Source organism: Erinaceus europaeus, chromosome 2, assembly GCF_950295315.1.
Source record: "Erinaceus europaeus chromosome 2, mEriEur2.1, whole genome shotgun sequence".
NCBI classification, from domain to species: Eukaryota; Metazoa; Chordata; class Mammalia; order Eulipotyphla; family Erinaceidae; genus Erinaceus; species Erinaceus europaeus.
In genome coordinates, this window is record NC_080163.1 from 46724027 (window position 1) to 46748035 (window position 24009).

The following is a 24009-nucleotide window of genomic DNA, read 5'->3' on the forward strand; positions in this document are numbered from 1 at the left end:
AGAACACAAAAGTTCCAAGTGGCAGTCAAGTTGAACCAGACTCAAAGTTACAGTATGCTTTATCTCAACATTTTTTTATTTGATAGGATAGAGACGAGTTGAGAGGGGAGAAAGAGAGATATATACAGCCCTGCTTTGCCACTCATGAAAGACTCCCCCTGCAGGTGGGGAACAGGGGCTATAACTCAGGTTCTTTCACATGGTAATGTGTGCACTAAATAAGAGTGCACAACCATCTATTCCCACCAAAGCTGAACATTTTAAATATGGGAAGTTTCACATAAATATGCAGAATTCTAGTAATAAGGGCCATGGGGTAAAAGTCACCAAATTTCTGATTATGTAGAACTGTATGGATCAATTTAGTTAACAAAAATTTGTATAATAATAGTAAGGGTAAAAGAGAGAAAGGAATAATCTAGGAAGTGCTGCCAAAATTAAAGTGTTGGACTCTCAAACATCGGGTTCTGAGTACAATTCCCAGCAGCACATGTACTAGAGTGATGTCTGGTTCTCTTTCTCTCTCGTCTCTCTTACCAATCAATCAATCAATCACTCAATAATACAGGTGGAGGGTAGATAGCATAATGGTGATGCAGACAGACTCTCAGCCTGAGGCTCCAAAGTCCCAGATTCAATCTCCCTGCACCACCAGAAGCCAGAGCTAAACAGTGCTCTGGTACAAAAATAAATAAACTAGGGGGTCGGGCGGCAGCACAGTGGGTCAAGCACACGTAGTGCAAAGTGAGAAGCGCAAGTACGGGTGTGAGGATCCCAGCTCGAGCCCCGGCTCCCCACCTGCAGGGGAGTCACTTTACAGGCGGTGAAGCAGGTCTGCAGGTCTTTCTCTCCCCCTTTCTGTCTTCCCCTTCTCTCTCCATTTCTCTCTGTCCTATCTAATAATGACGACACCAGTAACAACAATAACAACCACCACAACAATAAAAAACAAGGGCAACAAAAGGGAAAATAAATATTTAAATGAACAAACAAACATATTTTTAAAACAACAGGGAAGGAGGGAAGTTATATATTAAATGAAACTATAGTAAGGACAATGGAGCTTAACTGAAATTTTTTCAAATAAGTGAAATTTTATGGAAATTTGATGCTACCAAAGAATTTTTTTAGGGGGTTGGAACTTTGTGATTACTGCAGGTTGTCTTTTTTCAGATAAAAAAAAAAAAAAAACACATAAAACTGAAGCTTCATCCAAGGGGATGGGGGGGGGGGTCCAGCTTTGAACCTGGATTGAGTGTATGACAAAGAAGGTACACTATCCAAATGCGTTACCTTGCAACTGCTACTAAAATATTCTGTTAATTGCATTGTCATGCACATAACCCAGGTTCAAGTCTGGTCCCCTACACATTGAAGGAAGCTTCTGTACTGTGGTTTCTTCCTCCTTGCCTCCTGTCTCTGTCTCATTCTTTCTATCTAAAAATGATCAAAACAAAACAAACAGTTCCCTGTTAAGTTTGAACTTTGTAATTAAGCACTAGTTAAGAAAGTTAAGGAGACTGTGTCCTACCATGCCATATGCATTTTCAGGGAAAAAAACCAAACAAACTGGGGACTAACTTACCAGCATCTGTTCAAAGAGAACTAGAACCTGCTCATCTGAAACATCCTGCAGTGACTGTGCTGTGGTATCATCTCCATATGACGAAGAATTTCTGTGAGCAGCATTAGGTTTTTCCTTCTCCTTTTTCCCTCTTATACTGGTAAATCTTTCCAGCTAACAAAGAGAAAAAAGTAATAGCAATGATCCATTTTCATTTACACAAGACACCCATCAAATAGACACCCCCTGAACCTTATATATACATGCATGGCTCTTCTGTTTGGGCAATTCATGACTCTTCTGACATGAAAAGAATAAACCAGTCCTCCTTGTATCTATGTCAGCATATAGACTCTATACTCTCACCTTCATTCAAAATTAAAGGACTGGATTATAAGAGGACTAGATGTTTAAACCTCTTATTTAATAAGAATTTTTTTTTCATGAGTCTTCCTACAACTGCTAGCAGCACAGAACTGAAAGCATCTCATAGACATCTCAATAAAATGTCCTCTGTATCTCTCTAGATACAAGTGTCGCCAGAGCCTCAGAAAATCCTTCCCATCAAAAGTTAACACCACAGATTCCGCCCCCCCCCCTTAGTACTGATTATTCTGTGCTGTGTTTGTGAAAAACATTGGGAACTAAGGTACAATGGTATAGATATTTTTTCATAAAATCACTAGGGTAGACCCAAGGAAATATTAATAGTTCAACTTGTTAGAGCATAGGATTTTCATGTTTGAGGCCCAAGTTTCCAAATTCAATCCCCGGCACTATCATAGGATAGCTAGAGCAGAGCGATATTCTGGTCTCTCCCAAAATAAATAAATAAATAAATAAATAAAAATTAGTACAGAGGCCCTGGAAGTGATACAGTAGCTAGTGTGTGGAACTTAAAATCATGACATTCTGTGTTCAGGCCCTGGCACTGCACATGCCAGAGTGGTGTTCCAGTTTTCTCTCTCATGTTATAAGTAAATACATCTATGAAAAATCACTAGGGAATAATTTTTATATTTTAGACATACTGCAGATTTTTTTCATACCATGTATGTAATTTATAAATTTTTTATTGGTTTTAGAGGAATCTTAGCAATTTTGTATATATTTATACACCCATATAGTGAGCACCCAGATAAAAACATGAGATTTTTCAGTACTTCAAATGCACCTGTTTGCCACTTTCTAGTTTATATACCACTCATCTCCAGAGGTAATCAATGTTTCAGATTATTAACTAGAATTAATAGTAGTTAAGAATTAGGGAGTCAGGCGGTAGCACAGCGGGTTAAGTGCAGATGGCACAAAGCGCAAGGACCAGCGTAAAGATCCCAGTTCGAGCCCCCGGCTCCCCACCTGCAGGGGAGTCGCGTCACAGGCGGTGAAGCAGGTCTACAGGTGTCTGTCTTTCTCTCCCCCTCTGTCTTCTCCTCCTCTCTCCATTTCTCTCTGTCCTATCCAACAATGACAACAACAATAATAACTACAACAATAAAACAAGGGCAACAAAAGGGAATAAATAAATACTTAAAAAATTTAATCGATGACTATTGACCCTGATTGTTTTCATTAATTTTTAGCTTCACAGGAAAGGAATTAAACTCTATTATCATTTTTTCTTCCGATTGCCAGATTATTTAGTAGATATAAGTTACATAAGATACACAAGTTGGGCCAGCAAAATAGCTCTCTTGGGCAGTGGCTGCTTCACCATGTGTACCACTCTGGTTCAAGTATGGACCCCATTAAACTAAAGAAAATTTTGATGCTGTGGTTTCTTTCTTCCTTTCTATTTATTTATTTATTTATTTATTTATTTATTTACCAGAGTACTGATCAGCTCTGGCTTTAGGTGGTGCTGGAGATTGAACCTGGAACTTTGGAGCCTCCGGCATGAGAGTCTCTCTGCATCACCATTATGCTATCTTGCCCTCTTTACTCCATTCTCTCACTCTATCTGAAAAAGTCATTCTGGAGTGATAAACCCTTGAAGATGACCAAATAAATAAATATGAATATAGAAGCAAGTGCCTTAAATCCAGAAACGATTTTTCTTTTTCATATTCTGTGGCACTTGTGTTATATAGGCAGAAAAGTCTAATACATATTCTTCAAAATACCCTTTGCAAAGAATACTATTTAAGGGCCAGAGAGCTCACTGAATAGGGTGATTGCATTGCCCTGCAGGAGCAATCCTGGGCCAAGCACCAGGACAACATGGGAGGTGTTATGGCAAGAGAACCCCACCCCCACCACCACCAGTGCTATGGTGTTTCTCTCCTTCTCTTGATCTGAATTAAAAAAAAAAAAAAAAGAGGGAATATATAATAACTCCATAGGCATATAAAGCCACCTTCTCTGCCAAGTAAATGTTCATTAATTGTTCCTCAAATCCCAAGTGGAGATACTCAGATCAAAATGTCATCAGTAAGTTTTACCCTATCAGTTCTAGCTGCTTGAAAACATCAATAAATACCTGCAGGCATGCACTGTGGTGTTTCAAGTAGTATGTGGAACATCTAGTTAGGAATTTAAAGAGCATGTTGGACCTTGCAAGTTAATTAATGTGCCAGGGAGTGCATGCAATGAGCCAAACAGAGCAAACAGTTAAGAAAAAGCTTTGGGGTGTTCTGAAAATATAACCCATACCACCATTACAAGTCATAGAAAGTTAAAAATTGTGGCAAGTGGTAAACACTTTAGTGTAGGAAATGAGCTAGAACATGCATATGCCAAACAAAATCTCCTTACCTCATCTGCCATGAGCCGCTTCAGAGTCTAGGAAACAGGTAAAAGGAGGGAGAAGAGAGATCAGTGAAATGTCAGGATATCTCTCAAACTCCAGATGGGATGGGGAAAAAAGAAGAGAAAGTGAGATGGAAGAATCTAAGTTACCCCTCATATGGTAAAAGTTAACTGCTCCTCAGAGACTGGGGAGGATAGTTTGAAGGTCACTAAGATGACTGGGAAGGGGGCAGAAAACTGAAAAGACTCTAAATATGATGACCACTATATGTAAGAAATGCATCCAATTTCATTAGCAAACAAGAAAACTTATGTCAGAAACACATCAATCTTGTTCTCAAGACTGGCAGAAATTTTCACATTGGTAGTGGTGATGCAAACTGCCATGGCCACTCCAGAAAACTGTCATGATCTAGCAAAGTCAATACTCACACACACTACAAATCAACAGACTGAGTTCTGTACGTCTACCTGGCCAGATTTGGACATATGCAGCAGGGTGTGTGTAACCAGAATGTTTGTAGCGACACTATAACCTCTTAAACAGAATAGAATTCAATCATCAAGATTAAAATAGGGGAACTAGTTTTTAGTACTGTGAAAAACAATTGTGTCAAAAAGCGAATGGAATAGGGGCCAAAGAAACAGTACAGTGGTGGAAAACAAGACTTCCATTGACAGAGATCCCAGGTTCAGGCCTGCTACTACCAGATACCAGAGCTGAGTAGTACTCTGGTAACAAAAGAAAAAGAAAGGAAGGAAGGAAGGAAGGAAGGAAGGAAGGAAGGAAGGAAGGGAGGAAAGGGAAGGTGAGCGGACTTAGTTGTTACTCCCAAATATAACACCAGCTGTATTATTTCATTTATAGTGGTTTAAAAAAAAGAAAAAAATGGGGCCAGAGGCAATGTAGTGGGTTAAGCACAGGTGGTACAAAGCGCACCAACTGGCGTAGGGATCCCGGTTCGAGCCCCCGGCTCCCCACCTGCAGCGGAGTCGCTTCACAAGCGGTGAAGCAGGTCTGCAGGTGTCTATCTTTCTCTCCTCCTCTCTGTCTTCCCCTCCTCTCTCCATTTCTCTCTGTCCTATCCAACAATGACATCAGTAACAACAATAATAATAACCACAACGATAAAACAAGGGCAACAAAAGGGAAAAAAAAATAGCCTCCAGGAGCAGTGGATTTGTGGTGCAGGCACTGAGCCCCAACAATAATCCTGGAGGCAACACACACACACAACACACACACACACACACACACACACACACACACACACACACACACACACTCTGAAACTAGGATGTCAAATTCTGACAGGTGTGGAATTGACAGATGTTGAAAACAGAGACTGTTACTCTGTAGTGGGTGGGAAAGTTGTGACTGCAGAAGGGGAAGGGGGTCCCTTCCTTAACTAAGGAAAAATGAATCTGTCTCTACCACAGAACTATTTTCTAGCCTTTCGTGAATGAGAAAGAAACTGTTCTCATTATGTTCCTATTGCCCACGGCAGAGTTTAGTTAAATCTAATGTGAATGTGAACTGGGAATCTTAACTGTCCTCTCTTCCACAGTTCAGAGGTGGTTCACTTTGGCTGGCTGAGTGCTAATTACTTATCTGAAACCTTTCTCAGGAACGAGAGAGAGAGATAGAGAGAGATAGTTCATTGGATAGGGCATGCATGCTCTGTTGTGGTCTTTCTTTCTGATTACAAAAATTGGTTCAGAAATGGTAGAGTTTCACATGTATGAAGTCCCAGTTACTTACTTACACACACACACACACACACACACACACACATTCTCTCTCTCTCTCTCTCTTTTTCTCTCTCGGGCCAAGAGACTACTCAACATGCCTTGCAGAACACAGCTCTGCATGGGATCCTGGATCAGTCCCTGAAACAACATAGGAGCACCATGAATAGCACCAATATGGGAGCAGAGAGGCCTCCATGGATAGTAGAGTGGTGCTCTAGTGTCTCTCCTCCTATCAACAAATTGTAGAGAATAGAAATAATGAGATAATATGAACCTGCAGCTAGTTCACGATACTCAGAAGAGCCAGGGAGGCCAGCCAATGTTGCACATGCACAGAGCACTGAGTTCATTCTCCAACACTGCATTAAAAAAGAGACAGAGAAAGAACCTCTGTGCAGCATCAATGGAATTTCCAGATGCTCCTTACGTATGTTGCCTACTAGAGAGAAGAGACAGCAACACCCAGAGACTCACAGTTCCTTCTGTCACTTGGCACAGAGGTAAAACGAGTCACAAAGCGAAGGAGTATGTGCAGTTAAGGTTGCCACTGCCAAGATTAAATTCATTGGCTTCTAGAGCAACTGGTTCCAAAACCTTGTCTTCCTAACTCAAAATATTCACCCATATTCAAGCAAGAACCAAAAGTGCAGGCACAGGTACAGACCTGGATCAAATGAATCATTACCATTGAACTGGTCACCGATATGGGTTCAGTTAAAGAAAGGAAACTCATCGGATTCTAGAACCTAGATGTACATTTCTTTGGTCAAATCCACAACCACTTAGTATGTACCACTATTTTCTTTTACTTATTGTTTCTTTTTTCCTTTTACTTATTGCAATGGCCTCTAAACTGATCACCATATCCCCAGTCTCAGCTGGCCCACACCATATCCATTCTTCGTATTATTATCAAGCTATATTTTGTCCAATACCCTAAAATGTCAGGCTGTCTATTATTTACCCCATTTACAACCCTCCAACAGCTTACCACTGTCCTCAGGTTAAAATGCAAATTCCTTGGCATGGCATATGACATTTCTGACTTCTTTGCTGAGACTCATCTCAAAAAATCCTCCAACCTTAAACTATCTTCTGAGTATCCTGAACTAGCTGCAGGTTCATATTATCTTATTATCTCATTGTCCTATACTTACCTTAGGTTGTTATTTCCTTCAACATAGTTGTGTTTTCAAGGCTAAACTCAACAGACCCTACAGGATTATACTTGCCCTTCTTGGAAAGGTCCGTCCTGTATTTCCATACGAAGAGGTACTTGCCTTCTCATAGCACCATCAAATTACAATTGTCTTTTGACTGTCTGCCTCCTCTAACCTTTTTAAGGTTAAGTTCCTTTATGGAAAAGCCCGAGACTTAGTCATTACATTGTCTATGAGCAAATGCCATATAATCTGAGGCTGTTGTGACAAACATACCGACCCCAGGAGAAGCACTTGAATGTATCCCATCTCTTCACTGTGTCAATGAAAAACCTGAAGCCCGAACAGGTAGAGTAAATCACTAAGGCTGCATGACTGGGGCAAGCTGGGCATTGAACTCTGTTATCCAGACTTCAAAGTGCTAAATCTGCATTTCCTAAATTCTTCTGTCTCCACTTTAAAAAAAAAAAAATTTCCTTTTGTTGTCCTTGATGTTTTATTGTTGTTGTTATTAATGTCATTGTTGTTGGACAGAACAGACAGAAATGGAGAGAGGAGGGGAAGAGAAAGATAAACACCTGCAGACCTGCTTCACCGTCTGTGAAGCTACTCCCCTGCAGGTGGGGAGCTGGGGGCTCGAACCAGAGTCTTTATGCCGGTCCTTGCGCTTCACGCCCTGTCTCCACTTTCTAAAAAAAACTTTATTTATTGGATAGAGACAGCCAGAAATCCAGAGGGAAGGGGGTGACAGAGAGGGAGAGAGATACCTGCAGCCCTGCTTCATCACTCACAAAGCTTTCCCCCTGCAAGTGGAGACTGGGGGCTCAAACTTGGGTCCTTGCACACTGTAGCATGTGTGCTCAACCAGGGGCACCACCACCCAGGCCCTTCTGCTCCACTTTTAATGGGAACTAACTCTAGCCTTTATGAACAAAAGTAATCATATGTTCAGAACAGTAAAGATAAAAGATTCTCTTGTTCCTAGAGCATTATTAGACAGATTCAATTTTTCTTTCTTTCTTTTTTTTTTTAAAGTATCCATGTTTCAGTGCTTAATTTAGGTCAAAAGTAACCCACACAGGATAAAAGTTGCATTTCCTCAACTAGTCCAATAGAGGGCAGCAACTACCAGCAAAAAAGAATAACCACAAGAAAGCTCCCCCCACCAAAGTTTCAGAACCTAACGGCTAGCTCAATTCAGTTACTGAAATGGAAACTGATACTACAGTATACCAATGGTGTAACTTTTTTTTTTTAATATTGTGTGTATTTAAAAATCCTATGTACATGTGTTTTCAAAGTTTTGTTTTTTAATTGTATCATTAGTTGTGTAAATTCTCTGAGATTGAGAACAAAATGTTCCTAGATGATAAGTAAAAAGAACTAAAAGTTGTAGGGTTAAGAAAAGATAAGTGCTACAGGAGTTGCATTTATGCTTTATGCTTCAGATGTCCAAGCTTTTTCATAAAGTACTAATCATCCTACCAATTACCTTTAAGTACTTCCACTCAAAGTTGACCTTGGTCTACTGGGTAGAACACAAGATTTGCACTCATGGGATTCCAGGTTCAATCCTTGGCACCATACATATACACCAGAGCTGTACTCTGATCTCTGACAAATGTTTATGAGAAAGAGACAGACAGACAGACAGACAATGCATAGTTCTACATAATGTGGTGTGTGGTGCCAAAGATTGAATATTTAGCCTCTAGGGTCTCAGGCATACATCTTCTGTGTTCTGGGCCAAGGAGCGAGATCATAGTGTTTGTGCAAAAGACTTTTATAAGGGGGTGGGGGTGTGGATTAGGCAGTGGCGCACCTGGTTGAGTGATCACACTACAGTGCAAAAGGATCCGGGTTCAAGTCCCTGGTCCCCACCAGCAGGGGGAGAGACTTCACAAGTGATAAAGCAGGACTGCAGGTGTCTGTCTCTTTCCCTCTTTATCTCCCCCTCTCATTTTCATTCTCCCCCCTCTATATATATGATATATATTTATTTAACAAAATAGACTAGGCCTCAAGACCCCAGATTCAATATCTGGCATTGCTGAGATTGTCAGAGCTGAGTAGTGTTCTGGTTTAAAAAAGAAAGGAGAAGGTGGAGGAGGGGTGGCAACGAAGAAAAAAGAAATAATAGATCAAAAAATTCTGTGTCCTAATAGACTGAGCTACTTACTAATACAAATCTTTATTTTAAAAAATAATCTTTATTATTATTGTTGTTGTTATTATTATCATTATTATTTTTGCTATCCAATCCTCTTTTCACTAACTACCTCTTCCTGTTTCCTCTTATTGAGTCTTCACTAAAACCATCAATTACAAATAAAGATATTGGAAGAAGAATAAAATTGCTTAAAATGTCAAAATCTTAATATAAGCTTCCAAGTATGGAAGGACCAATCAAAATATTTAATTTCATAAAACTTTGCAAGCTACAAAAAGGGAATGATTTGAAAGGGGGGAAAATAATTGAAAGAAGGTACCTCCAGTATCAGCAAGATTGCAATTGTGAGCAGATTTTAAAGTTGAGAAATAAACAGAATAACTAGTTAAATACTATAGAATTTATCCAAATTTACCTAAGAAAGTATAGTCCTGGGTCAATAAAATACTGAGTTGTCAGAAAAGTTATGATGTATTTTCCTGTTTTTCTATGCAAAATGTGTCATGACTTTTCTGACAACCCTACAGTTCACTGCTCTGCCTGTGTATGGCTCAGGTTCAAGCCTAGCCCCCACCACACTGGAGGAAGCTTTAGAGGCATGGTCTCTTTCACAGTATCTCTCTCTCTATCTGGAAAAGTTATTCCAAAGAAGTGAAGTCTCAGGGATGGATGGATAGATGGATGATAGGAAGGAAGGAAGGAAGGAGAGGAGGAAAGGAGAGAGGGAGGGAGGAAGGGGAAGAAAGACTTCTAAATCAGAAGTAGGAAAAAAAAAATCAATGAACCATTCGAATTATACTTCAGGATTCTCAAAAGTTTCAAGAATTAGTGGTACCAAGTATGCAGCTAAAATGGGTTTTTTTCAAATCCATCAGGACCCAGAGATAGAAGAAGAAAAAAGGTGGTCCCGGCTCCCCACCTACAGTGGGAGTCGCTTCACAGGCAGTGAAGCAGGTCTCTCCCCCTCTCTGTCTTCCCCTCCTCTCTCCATTTCTCTCTGTCCTATCCAACAACAACGGCATCAATAACAACAATAATAAAACAACAAAGGCAACAAAAGGGAATCAAGAAATATTTTTAAAAAAAGAAGAGGAAAAAGGGAAAGACATTTAGAAGTAGTAATAGTGTAGCTGTGACTTAAAAAGGAAGAGAAGGCAGGACCACAGAAAAAATGGATACAGAATGGGGAGACAGCATAATGGTTATACAAAAGACGTTCATGGCTGAGGTCTCAGGTTCAATCCCTGGCACCACAAGCCAGAGCTGAGCAGTGCTCTGGTCTCGGTCTCTCTCTCTCTGCATCTTTCTCTCTTTCATTAAAATAAATAAATATTTTAAAGATCATCTTTGAAAAACAAAGCAAAAAAATGGAGATATATATAATAGTCAACCCATATGTATGACCTCGGGAGAACTACTGCAGTTTCTAATGGAGGGAATGGGGACACAGAACTCTGGTAGTGGGAATGGTGTGGAAATGTACTCGTTATTTTGTAATTTTGTAAATCACTAAGGAAAGAAGAGGAGGAGGGAGGGGGTAACAGGCTTAAAGAAGTCCAATTAATTCAACTTAATGACTAATTTCAAATACATCATTATAGTATATGCAAGTAAACTCTAAGACTTTTTTGCCCCATAATTAGACTTGTTTTGGTGGTTGTATCTATTAATATGTCAACTTTTAAAAAGTGAGTCAATGGGACTAAATGTCAGTCTTTTTTTTTTTTTTTTTGCCTCCAAGGTTATTACTGGGGCTCAGTGCTGGCACAAGGAATCGATTGCTCCTGGTTTTTTTTTCAAGTACGGTTTTCCTAATATGTAGGATTTAGAGATCTGATTTACATAAACTTGGAGGAGGAGAAGAAGCAAACAAACTGTAAGGCATATGAGAACTCTGGTGGTTATCTCTGGGAGGTGGGAGGGGGATACAGAACCTTGGTGGTGGGTGTGGTGTGGAGCTACAGTAGTTTTCTCTTGTGATGGGTTTCATTTTTCTCATTTTATTGGATAGAACTGAGAGAAACTCAGAGGGCTGAGGGACAGGGAGGGAGAAAAAGAGACACCTGCAGGTAGGGAGTGGGGGCTCGAACCTGGATCCTTGTGTGGGTCCTTGCACTTTGTACTATGTGTGCTTAACCATGTGTGCCATTGCCTGGCCCCACCTTATCAGTATTTTAGACAAAAGTTCCCACTGTTTTCCCAGTTACAGAATTTAATCTAGTATAAAGTTAAGGATCTAAGAAAATTCACTCATCCCCAATTCTCTAAATCTTTATCTTTTCCCTTTCAGCAGAAAAGGGGCATAGATTCTCAAATAATTCAGATAACCTGTTAGCAAAGGATGTTCATGTAGCCAAACAGAAGGTAAAAATTAGATTGTAACTCAGTTTGAAGGAATCATGTTAAGTGAGATAAGCAAAAAATAGAAGGATGATTATGAAACGATCTCACTTATGGACAAAAGTTGAGAAATAAGAACTTTAGAACGGGGAAACATTAAGTAGAAATTGGACTGGGTTTGATGGTGGAGGAAAATCTAGGCTGGGAGTGAGTGTTTTGCAGAAAACTGAGAAATTTCACACATGCACCAATGTACCAATAACTGTATTTACTGTAAACATTAATCACCCTGATAAAAATGTTTTTAAAACTAGGTTGTACCCTTAGCAGGAGAAATATTAATGAGGATCTTATGATTAAACATTCCTCTAAAAGAGTATATTACATAGCAAAAAGTCCTATCACTATGCTTCACAAGAACAGTTCATCATGGACTGTAATCCCATGAACCAAGTGGCTGGCACACAGATTAATATTAACCTACAACTGCAAGCCACAACTCAGTACTTTCCAAAGGTATTTTGTGCAGCCTAACTTTATAATGTACCACTTAAAACTGTATCTGAACTCTAGGTATGTGACTGCCACCAGATTAACACAGCTGAATGAATGCCACCTGGCTCCCACTCTGATACTAAGAGGCCAGGAGTCCTGGGAACTACGGGTTTTCTTATAATACCTATAATCACAACACAAGTCACTAACTCTCTCATTATACTCAATTCCTACCTTTCCCTCTTCTGATACCCAACCCTGTTTATAGGTTGGTCTAAACTCAGAGAGGAAAATGTTATGCGTGGCAGATAAAACTCTAAGATGCCCCAAGACTGCTAGTCTGAAGCACACACTCTGTACAAATGGTCAAGATTGTGAATATGATAGGATATCACTTCTATGATTAGGTTTTGTTATTTGGCACAAGTAATTTTTTAAGAAAAAGAATTTAATCATAGATGCCTAAGCCAATCACATGAGACCTTTACATCTGGGACTGGCCATCAGAGTCAAAGATTCAGTATCCCATTGGAGGTTGAACTGCAGGCAGCCTCTGGGAGCTGAAAGCCAACAAAATAACAAGGACTTCAACCCTGCAACTGCAAGGAACCCAATTCTGCCAAAAACCAGAGAATACTTGGAAGCAAATTTTCCCTAATGCCTGCAGATAAGAACTAGTCAGACTTTGATTTCAGCCCTATAATAGCTGGAATCTACACTGAACTCATCAACTCATAAACTATGAGTTAGTAAACGGGTTTTATTTGAAGCTGTTCAGTTATACAGCAAGAGGAAACACACTAAGCAAACTAACTTTCATAATTTATTCAAAACATTAGTTAAAGGAAATAGACAAGTATTGTGATTGTTTTCATTTAGGGCATCCAAAAAAATCTAATATGATTTTGAGCAAATAACTTTAATTCTTTGTTTTACTCCCTCCCTGATTTACTTAAAACACACAAAGAGTAGCTGGGGAGATACCTCAACTGGCAGAGCAAAGGACTTGCATGCCTGAAGTTCTGGGTTCAGTCTCCGATGCCACTTGTATGGGAGTGGTGATCTGGCTTTTTTTTTTTTATGTGAAACTATCTCAGATAAAATTTAAAAAAATTAAAACAAGCAAAGAATAATAAAGCATATACCTCTAGGGACCACTTGAGATCATACAATGCAGTGGTAAGAGGTCATTCTATAATGGCAACTGTATTTGTAAAACTGCAGAAAGACTTCTTGTAAAATATACACCTAAAGACTAAAGCAGCTGACACTGCACTCCAACATGACCTAAGGAAAAAACAATTAAAGATGTTTCTCATCTATAAAACTATACACTTGGGGGCGGGGGTAGATAGCATAATGGCTATGCAAAGAGACTCTCATGCCTGAGGCTCCAAAGTCCCAGGTTCAATCCCCTGCACCATAATAAGCCAGAGCTGTGCAGTGCTCTGGTGTTTCTTTCTGTCTTCCTCTCTCTGCATCTCTCTCAAAAAAATAAAATAAATATTAAAAAAATAAAATAAAAAGTTAAGACATTTAGTCATATAGTCACTTATAAAATCAACTGAAAGACCTGGGGGGGGGGTGGGTTGGACAGTGGCACAGCAGGTAAAGTGCATGTGGCGCAAAGCGCAAGGACCCGAGTAAGGATCCAGGTTCGAGCCCCTGGCTCCCCACCTGCAGGGGAGCTGCCTCACAAGCAGTGAAGCGGGTCTGCAGGTGTCTATTTTTCTCTCCTCTGTCTTCCCCTCCTCTCTCCATTTCTCTCTGTCCTATCCAACAACATCAATGGCAACAATAACAACAACAAGGGCGACAAAATGGGAAAAAATGGCCTCAAAATATTTGACATGACAGGTGTGCGTGCATGCGTGTGGTGGGGGAGGAGGTGAAGGGGGAGGAAGAGAAGTATGAACCAAGGACTTGCACACCTGCCATACTGCTGAGCAACCTTACTAGGTCAATGTTTCCATTTAGCACCAGAGTCTCACTCACCCCTGCCTGATACAACTATTGAGTGCCCTGGGTCAGTCAGTCAGTCTGTCTGTCTCTCCTTACCGCCTGACCCCACCCCTCTCTTCCAGGCTGGTGGGGAGTGCGAGACACAAAGAAGAGATGGAGAGACACATAACACCACTCTGTGGAGTCAGTCTCCCTCCCCCATGCTGTCCACAGCGCTGCCATATGGTGTCAAGGTTCAAACACGGCCTCCAGCACGATACGGTGTGCATTCTACCAGGTGAGCTATTTCCCTGCTTCTGGACCAATTTCTATGCTATATATTTTTTGAAGAATGGAAGAAAGGTAGAAAGAAGAGAAAGAGGCACACAAAAGCATCATTCCACTATCCATGGAGCTCTCTTGGTACTGTTCTTGGTGCTCTCATGTGGTGCTGGATATAGGATCCCAGGCTTAAAGTGACAGAAGGTATCCACTCTACATGCTGAATCATCCCTCAGGTTTGCATTTTTTTTCTTCAGAATATTTCTATAGGCCATTTTGTAGATCACTTGGGGGCAGGGCCCTATGTCTTATTAAGTTTATATTCCCAATATTTAATAAATAGTTAAAATAAATAAAATTAGTGTCACTATAGGTTCAGGAGCATCACCTTAAGTACATTATCACTTTATTCAAATTGAATAAACTTAGAACTAAGTTTCGGTAGCGCAGGGGTTAAGCACACATGGCACAAAGCACAAGGACGGGCACAAGGATCCGGGTTTGAGCCCCTGGCTCCCCACCTGCAGGGGGTTTGTTGCTTCACAGGTCTGCAGGTGTCTACCCCCACCCACTCCCCCCACCCCTCCCCACCCCATGCCCGTCTTCCCATACTCTCTTGATTTCTCTCTGTCCTATCCAAAAACAATGACAGCAATAACAACAAGGGCAACAAAAGGGAAAAACAGCCTCCAGGAGCAGTGGCTTCACAGTGCAGGTACTGAGCCCAAGTGATAATTCTGGAGGCAAAAAAAAAAAAAAAAGAAAAGTTTCAAGGAGCTGTAGATCACACAATAGAGCATGAGAACTATACTAAAAAGAGAGGCTTCATGAGTGGCAGAGCAGTGCCATGGTGTTTCTCTGAAATATAATAATAATAATAATAATAATAATAATAATAATAATAATGTCCACTGGGAGCAGTGTAATTGGGTAGATGCAAACCAATGAACACCCCCCACCAAGTAGGAATTGGGAGGGAAGAAAACAGGTGAGTACCTACAGGTAAAGTGAGAAGAATCACTATAGTCAACAAGAATCCTAATCTACCTACGTAAGGATAATGCAAATATCATTGAGAATCACAAAAAACAGAGAGCAGGGATCAGGGTCCAAACTCTGATTCATTTCTTTATCCCATGACAAGAATGACATTTAGTTCTTTAGGATAGTCATAAAACAAAAATGAATTTAAATGCCAATGAATTTCATTCCAGATCAGACACAAAATCTGCCAGATTTCCACTAAAGGAAAATAAAAGCAAGCTAAAGTTTTCTTTCTTTCCCTCACCATAACCTCAGTCTTCCAATCTTTAGGACTAATCTCATGAGACTAATGCAAAACTAATGCAAAACTAAATAAATAAAATTTATTTGCAATGCGCTTTGTTAGACAATGGAGCCAATGAAAATTGTTAGTTTCCCATTTTCAATCCCTACTCCTTACACAAAAGCCAGTTAGAACCAGAAAGGGGAGGGCCGGGCAGTGGTGTATCTGGTTGAACACACGCATTACCATACATAAGGGACTCAGGTTTGAGCCTCCTACTCCCCACCTGCAGAGAGGACACTGCATGAGCAGTGAAAGTTCTGTAGGTGCTTATCTTCATCTCTCCTTCTCTATCTCCCCACCTCAATTTCTCTGTTCTATCAAATAAAATAGAAAGGGGGAGTAAGGGGGCAGGGAGGTGGTGGCCACTGGGAGTGGTGCATTCATACGTGGCAGGACCAAGCCCCAGCAATAGCCCTGGTGGCAGTAAAATTAATTAATTAATTAATTTAATTTAAAGGGAAGAACCAGAAAGAGGAATAATGAATATTGTCAAATGTAAAGAATTCTACCTTCCATTTGTAAGAAATGGCCCAAGGATGACATCAAACTATTCAATATTTCTTCTACCAGTTACAGAGAAACAAACTAGATTCTGATAACACTACTTATTGGCACCAAATGCTTAACAAGAGTTTTACGGAATTGGAACATCCACTTCAAAAAAGAAAATAATAGAATCAGTATCTCAGTGGACAGGAGTCTAAAAGAGATGCATAGAATAACCAGGAATTAAAAAACGAATAAACTATAAAGTTAATTTAACAATATAAGGAGAAATGTGCTTAAAGGACATTAAACATTAGTTAGCAGTCCCTAGAAATGGAAGTGGTACAATCATGCTCCGATGTTCGTTATGGAAAAAGTGCTAAAGAAACCGCAACTCATTCTTTACTTCCACGCTGTCTCAGCAGTCCCACAGCTATAACTGTCATTCATTCCCTCTTCCAATAATTATGGATTTAAAGCCACAAAATTATTTTTGCTCACAACTGTCTAAACTGTTGATGAGAGTCTGCTTTCAAAAGCAAAACATAGCTTCTAACTAATTAAACTAAGATTAGAATTCAGTTCTCTGGGAGTTGGGCGGTAGCATAGGAGGTTAAGCGCACGTAGCTTGAAGCGCAACGACCTGCGTAAGGATCCGGGTTCGAGCCCCGGGCTCCCCTGCTTCACAGGTGGCGAAGCAGGTCTGCAGGTGTCTATCTTTCTCTCCCCCCCTGTCTTCCTCTCCTCTCTCCATTTCTCTCTGTCCTATCTAACAACGACGACATCAATAATAACAAGAATAACTACAACAATAAAAAAGGACAACAAAAGGGAAAATAAGTAAATAAAAAAAATTTTAAGAAGAATTCAATTTTCTAAAAGACATTAAAATAAATTCTAACAAACCAAGAAATCTCCTGAGGAGTAGGCAACTTCTACCTATAGCTTAGCTCATCTTGAAGTCCTGGGACTGGCATAGCCTGCAACCTAGATAGTTGATAGCAGAGGGAAAGAAGGGAAGTCCACTCAGGTTTCACTATCCTAGCTCAGCAGAACAGGTGGAAACCAGGCTGGGCACACTGTGTTCTTCCTTTAAGTCCACCTAAATGAACTGATAGTCCTTTCCCCTCTGAAACACTCCTGAGTTGGGAAAGTAGTTTCCAACAGAGATCTCAGCTTATAGAAGATCTCATTCCCCATCAAATATCACTAAGTGGGGAGCTGGGCAGTAGTGCGGCGGGTTAAGCGCAGGTGGCACAAAGCGCAAGGACCCCGGTTCGAGCCCCCAGCTCCCCACCTGCAGGGGCGTCGCTTCACAAGCGGTGAAGCACAATCTGCAGGTGCGATCTTTTTCTCTTCCTCTCTGTCTTCCCCTCCCCTCTCCATTTCTCTCTGTCCTATCTCACAACAGTAACAACAAGGGCAACAAAATGGGAAAAATGGCCTCCAAGAGCAGTGGATTTGTGGTGCAAGCACAGAGCGCCAGCGGGGTGGGGGTGGGGGGGGGGGACAGGGACGGACACACAACGACGACCACTAAGTGGCAGACATGCCCATAAACTTTGCTTTTAGGAAGATCTGCACGTGTATTTTGTAATTTGGGGAGAGAATAGTCAGCAAAGCTTTCTTTCAAACATCTAAGGTTCTGATAAAACTTCTGAATGCCATATATAGAAATAATAAATGGGGGCAGGGGTAGATAGCATAATGGTCTTCTTCTTCTAGCGTTTGCCAGCATAATGGTTATGTAAAGAGACTCTCATGTCTGAGGCTCTTAAGTCCCAGGTTCAATCCCCTGCACCATTATGCCAGAGCTGAGCAGTGCTCTGGTAAAAAAAAAAAAAAAAAAAAAAGGAAAATAATAAATGTCTCTCTCTGCATAGGTGAGCCTGCAATCATCTGAGTTCTCTTTCTGTCTTGGCCCACATGTACTCCAACATATAGGTGTTCTCAGTTTTCCTGAGTAAAGTTTAAAATTCCTGGAAAAAAAAACAAAACAGAATAAATGCCAACCTGCTCTTCCAAAAGTTCAACATATTTCTCAGCACTAAATACAGGTATTTATTTTTAACTTTTTAAAAAATTTTCCATTGGGGAATTAATGTTTTACATTCAACAGTAAATACAATAGTTTGTACATGCATAATATTCCCCAGTTTCCCATATAACAATACAACCCCCTATTTTTAACTTTTTAACCTCACCATCTCTTTAACTTTCTTAGTAGATCTTTCTCTCTAGTGTTAAAGCTTAGAGAAAATTATGGTTAGTACTTTAAAAAAAATGGGTGTTGTCCATTCATTGGAAATAGTGACTCAGGAATGCTGTTTCTCAATCTCCTTAGCAACTCCAGTGCTGTGATGTGAGTAGCAAGACATCTACTCTCCCTCTAGGGTGAGACTACATATGACACACCCAAGGCCTGGCAGAGGAAGTTCTTACAGCTGATACTGCTGCTTCTACACGCAGGTGCCAACTATGAGGCCACCTTGTTTTAAATCCCCTTCCTAAAGTCATTAATAAATGAATTATAAATTAATTTATAAATGAAACATTTATAAATGATGGTTACGCCTTTCTTTTCTATGGTCACATAATTCCTGAGTAGTTGTATATAATTATAACTTACAGATAACAGTTTAACTAGTTCAAAAATCATAGCACTATTCAAAAAAGTCACCTCACCTTATAAAGCCAAAGTAAATATTCTCTCATAAATCAAGAACAAATTTTTGAGAAAATCTTGCAGAAGGGGGAACGAAATCATGGTACACAAATTGAGGTGGATCAGGGGATAAAGTATTGGACTCTCAAGCATGAGGTCCTGAGTTCAGTTCCTGGCAACTAATGTACCAGAGTGATGTCTGGTTTGTGTTCTCCCCTCCCCCACCTTTCTCATTAATAAATACAATTTTTTTAAAAACCTCATTATTCCTCTGCCAATACCAGACATATTAACAGAAGCAAAAAATGAGGTTCTTCTTTTAGAAACCACACATGTGTGAAACCATGATTTAACATAAACATACCAAGAATCTTGTAACAAAGCACTTAAGCTCCAAAAAAGACTTCTAGGTATCATGTATTTTTCTCTTTGGTTTCCAATTATTTAAAAATAACTATAATTGGGTTGGCAAGATGGTTTACCATGGAAGCTACCTGTTTTGTTTGACATATGTGTAACCCAGGTTCAAGCTTAGATTCCAATGTACTGAAAGAAGCTTCAGTGCTACATACTTACTATGCTCTGTCTGTATCTTTGTCTGGAAAAAAAAAATCCACCTGGAAGAGTAAGCACCAGTGATGTCCAAAAAACAGCCTACAATTTCTGGAAAGTGAGGTAAGGAAGTGTTTTACACACATTCTACATGTGTGTGCCTACCTTATAAAAGATCAAATTGGTTTTATGAAGATTCATCAACTAGGCAGTATCCAGTCTTACAAGAACAAAAGATCTGCCAATTTTACTCTTTTTTCACACAACTATATTTTTTCAGAAAATGTATATCACTTTTATAGTAAAAACAAACTTTCATTCCAAATCAAGGTAGCAACTGCCAAAGACTAGAAAGCTGTAAAATGCTTATGATACGCTATTCTAAAATAAAAAGGTGTGTAGCATATAATTGCAACACCTGCAAACAATATCTGCAGAAATTACTAACGTACTCAAGATACTGAAATAAAAAAAACCCGAAACCTGGAGTTCTTAGGTATTGTTATTTTGAAATAGATGCAGTCACCTTTCCCCCAACAGAGTATAAAAATCATAAGCACAGCATCTACAAGCAGGAAACACCAACCAGTTCCGATTTTTAAAATGCCCACCCATATTTACTCTAGTCCAGTACTATTTTACTTATGGAAAGACTCTGGGGCAAGGTGCAGTAACACATTTTAAGGATCATAATGCAATGTGAAAAGGAATGACAAACAGTGAAGTGTAAAAGCTAGCTCACCTAATCACCTTGCATGTAATCATGTGACCTGCAGGCCTCAATGTCCTCCTTATTTTAAGATGAGGAGGCTAAGTTAGATCACTTCCAGGGTCTTTCAAAGCCCTAAAACTATGTTTAGTCACCACTGCTCTTTTTGAGAGTAGCCCAATTCCTGCTGCTTGCCCGATAGCACATATTCTACAGTGGCTTCTCACCACTTGTGGTTTCAATCACAGGAAACAGACGTCACCCACAAGTCTAGAAGTAACGAACAAGCTCCAGCAGATGCAAAAGCACTGCCAACTAAGGCCAACTCCCTTTTTTTTTTTTTAATAAGAATCAAAAAATCACTAAAAACTTCTATGCCTGAATGTACACATCTTTTATAAAACTAAAATTATCCCTCTGTAGGCTCCATACAAGCATAATAAAGTAATGTTAGGGTAGTCCAAAACAACTTTCCTTCTATGGCCAAATGAAGTAACTGATGGAATTCTATAGCTAGGGATATATTATGTATTTAAGAAAAAAAAAAAAAAGGCAACCCTACTGCCACGAGTATTTTTTTGTAGTGATTCAGACAATTTAAAGACTCATCTTTGTCTTCCTCATTTAATATTCTATATAAAATTCTATATAGTTATATATACTATATAACATTCAATATTTTATATAAATTCCTACGAAAGACTATGATACTAATTAGAATCAAATGATATGCAGACTCAGCAATTATTCACTTCAAATGAATATTAATGATCCCTGAAACACGGAGTCAAATACCTTTCTAATTTATAACAATAAAAGTTGGCAGGCTTGTAAAATAATGCAGAGATACCTTTTTCTTTTTGACCAGAGCACTGTTCAGCTTCTGGTGGTGCCAGGGATGAATCCTGGACCTCTATGCCTCAGGAATGAAAGTCTGCTGCATAAACCACTGTACTATCTCCCTGCCAAATGCAGAGGTTTTCATTTTATTAAAAAAAAAAAGATATAAAAAAATTAAAAAGCACTGCTCAATTTTGGCTTATGTGGTGCCAGATGAAACTCTTCTGTATAATCACTGTGCTATCTCCCTACAGTTTTTTAATCCTATGTTCTTCCATCCAACACAAGACAAAACTACAAGATATGATATCTAGAGATAATTGTCAAAAAAAAAAAAAAAAAAGACTAATCTTTTCTTAAAAGAGTTCTTCTAGTGGCATATGTAACACTAAGAATTTCTCTGTTTTATAGTTAACTCGGACAGAAGATTAATGTTTTAAAACTATTAATCTCCTATATTAGACCACAGAAAGTGAGATCCTTGAAATTAATCTCTAGATTTATGACTAACATTAAATACTAAACTGCTATTCTGGTGTAGAGAATGTTTAGAACAAGAGGGTCCAAACAGACTTACAAAATAGCTCACTTTGATAGTGTGCTGCTTAGAGCCCAGACTGGCTGTATAGCTCTGAGATTCAGTTGAAGATAAGTCACAGAGGAAATTAATCAAGGTTCTTATGTATGCTTGATACCATCGATCACCTCTCTGGCCCAATATACTTTTTTATCCTATATACTCTGGGGTGGGGAGAAGAAAGAAGCAGAGTCAGACAAAGAAAAGAAAGGAAGAAATAGCAATGCACTGCTTTCATCACCCAGGGCCTCATACATGGGAGGCAGACACTCTACTGGCTGAGCTATATCTTGGCCTGAGTCACATCTAAAATCAAAATTACTTTCTAAAATTGTAAAATATATATATTAAAATAAATTGATAAGGATTTTGGAACTATACAAATTTAGACATCTAAACTCCATCTAAGTGGCAGAAATAATTTTTTGAAAACACTAATCTATTCATGTTCTTGAGTATCCTGGTTTACTGTCAAAGGACATATTCACACAGCCCAAAACTGTATTAAGATACTTCAAGACATGTTACAAAATGCTTATTTCTTGTTCTCACTTTCTGTAGATTCCTACAGAAAAAAGAACCTAAAAGGCCTTCCCAGGGGTGAAAGCACCTCTGAATCTTTTCTATTTACATAACCAATGCACTGTACAACTCTCCTTTAGCCTCAGGCATGAAAGTCTTTTGCATAACTATGATGCTATTTCAGAGCTAAAGAGTGCTCTCATTAAAAAAAAAATTTTTTTTTAAACAAAAATAAAGGTCTTTACACTCAGCAGGGAGATAGTATTGTGATATGCCTGAGGCTCTGAGGTCTCACATTCAATCCCTAGTGCCACTATAAACCACAGCCAATCAATGCTCTGGCTGTCTTAAATGGTTTATATTCCACTAATCCTCTTGACTGATAAAACCAAGCTATTTCTCTTTACCAGCCACACATTCCTACCTCTGATCCTTATGAAATTCCTCTGCTTCTCTACCAAGTCTTGGAATTCTTTCCAGAACCTGACTGTCATATCATCCATTCTTCTGGAGACCAGCAGTATGCACAATTATATTCTGAATCATTAATAGAATATGGGGCATTAATAAAGACCTCCAAAGCAAGTCTAAGTAATCATTTAATCTTACAAGAAAAGTGGAGTGACCTGCTCAGAGTTCACATGGTTAATTATTAGCAAAGTTAGGCTAAGCAACAATATACAAAAAAAGATATGTATAATACTTCAGTGGGTGTGGTCCGGGAGGTGGCGCACTGGAAAAGGCTTTGTACTCTCAAGCATGAGGTCCCAAGTTCAATCCCCTTTAGCACATGTACCAGAGTGATGTCTGGTTCTTTCTCTCTCTCCTACCATTTCTCATGAATAAATAAATAAAGTCTTTTAAAAAAAAAAAATACTTCAGTGGGATTGTGAGGAGTTCTAGAATAGTTGCAAATTTGGACAGATCACTTTTATAGATTCATATATATTTTTTAGACTAGACATTGCTCAGCTCTGCTTTATGGTGATGCCAAAGACTGAACCAGTGACCTCTGGGCCTCATACATGAAAGTCTGTTGTGTAAACCACTCTACTACCTCCCCAGTTCAAAGATTCATATTTCTTTTATTTTTAATATTTATTTATTCCCTTTTGTTGTCCTTGTTTTATTGTTGCTGTTATTGATGTTGTCCTTGTTGGATATGACAGAGAAATCAAGAAAGGAGGGGAAGACAGAGGGGCAGAGAAAAATAGACCACCTGCAGACCTGCTTCACCACTTGTGAAGCTACTCCCCTAGAGGTGGGCAGCTCAAACTGGGATCCTTACACCTGTCCTTGTGCTTTGCGCCACCTGTGCTTAACCCGCTACCTCCCGACTCCCAAGATTCATATTTCTAAATATATTTTTTTTAAATGTAAAGAGTTAAATACTTTTTTAGGATCCTTTCACCTCTAGCATTCTAGGTTCTGAATCCTACAGCTTCTGAGTCTCAGTTCAATAATCTTTCTATTCATTACCTCACTTTTGTCTATTCTACAGCTTTTAAAATTGATGTTCACAGTCTTCAGTTTTTCCTACCCATTTTCTGTAGACAGGGCTGAGACTATAATTTCTTTCTTCTTTAATATTTATATTAATTTATTCCCTTTGTTGCCCTTGTTGTTTTATTGTAGTTATCGTTGTTGTTATTGATGTCGTCATTGTTGGATAGGACAGAGAGAAATGGAGAGAGGAGGGGAAGACAGAGAGGGGGAGAGAAAGATAGACACCTGCAGACCTGCTTCACCACTTGTGAAGTGACCCACCTGCAAGTGGGGAGCTGGGGGCTCGAACTGGGATCCTTACGCCGGTCTTTGCACTTTGTGCCACCTGCGCTTAACCCACTGCGCTACCTACCGCCCGACTCCCGAGACT

The 24009-nt window shown here is 39.5% G+C and overlaps 1 protein-coding gene across 2 annotated transcripts in view; it reads right to left on the reverse strand.

The window, feature by feature from the left end:
• Nucleotides 1–24009, reverse strand: part of DIAPH1 (diaphanous related formin 1) — a 120110-nt gene that overhangs the window by 76333 nt on the left and 19768 nt on the right. The window contains exons 2-3 of one of the 2 annotated variants that reach the window (XM_007518983.3): nt 4319–4345; nt 1586–1738 (exon numbers count right to left, since the gene is read on the reverse strand). In XM_007518983.3, coding sequence (XP_007519045.1) covers nt 1586–1738; nt 4319–4345 — 180 coding nt within the window. The remainder of the gene's footprint in view (nt 1–1585; nt 1739–4318; nt 4346–24009) is intronic. The other variant, XM_007518981.3, reaches the window with a different exon arrangement.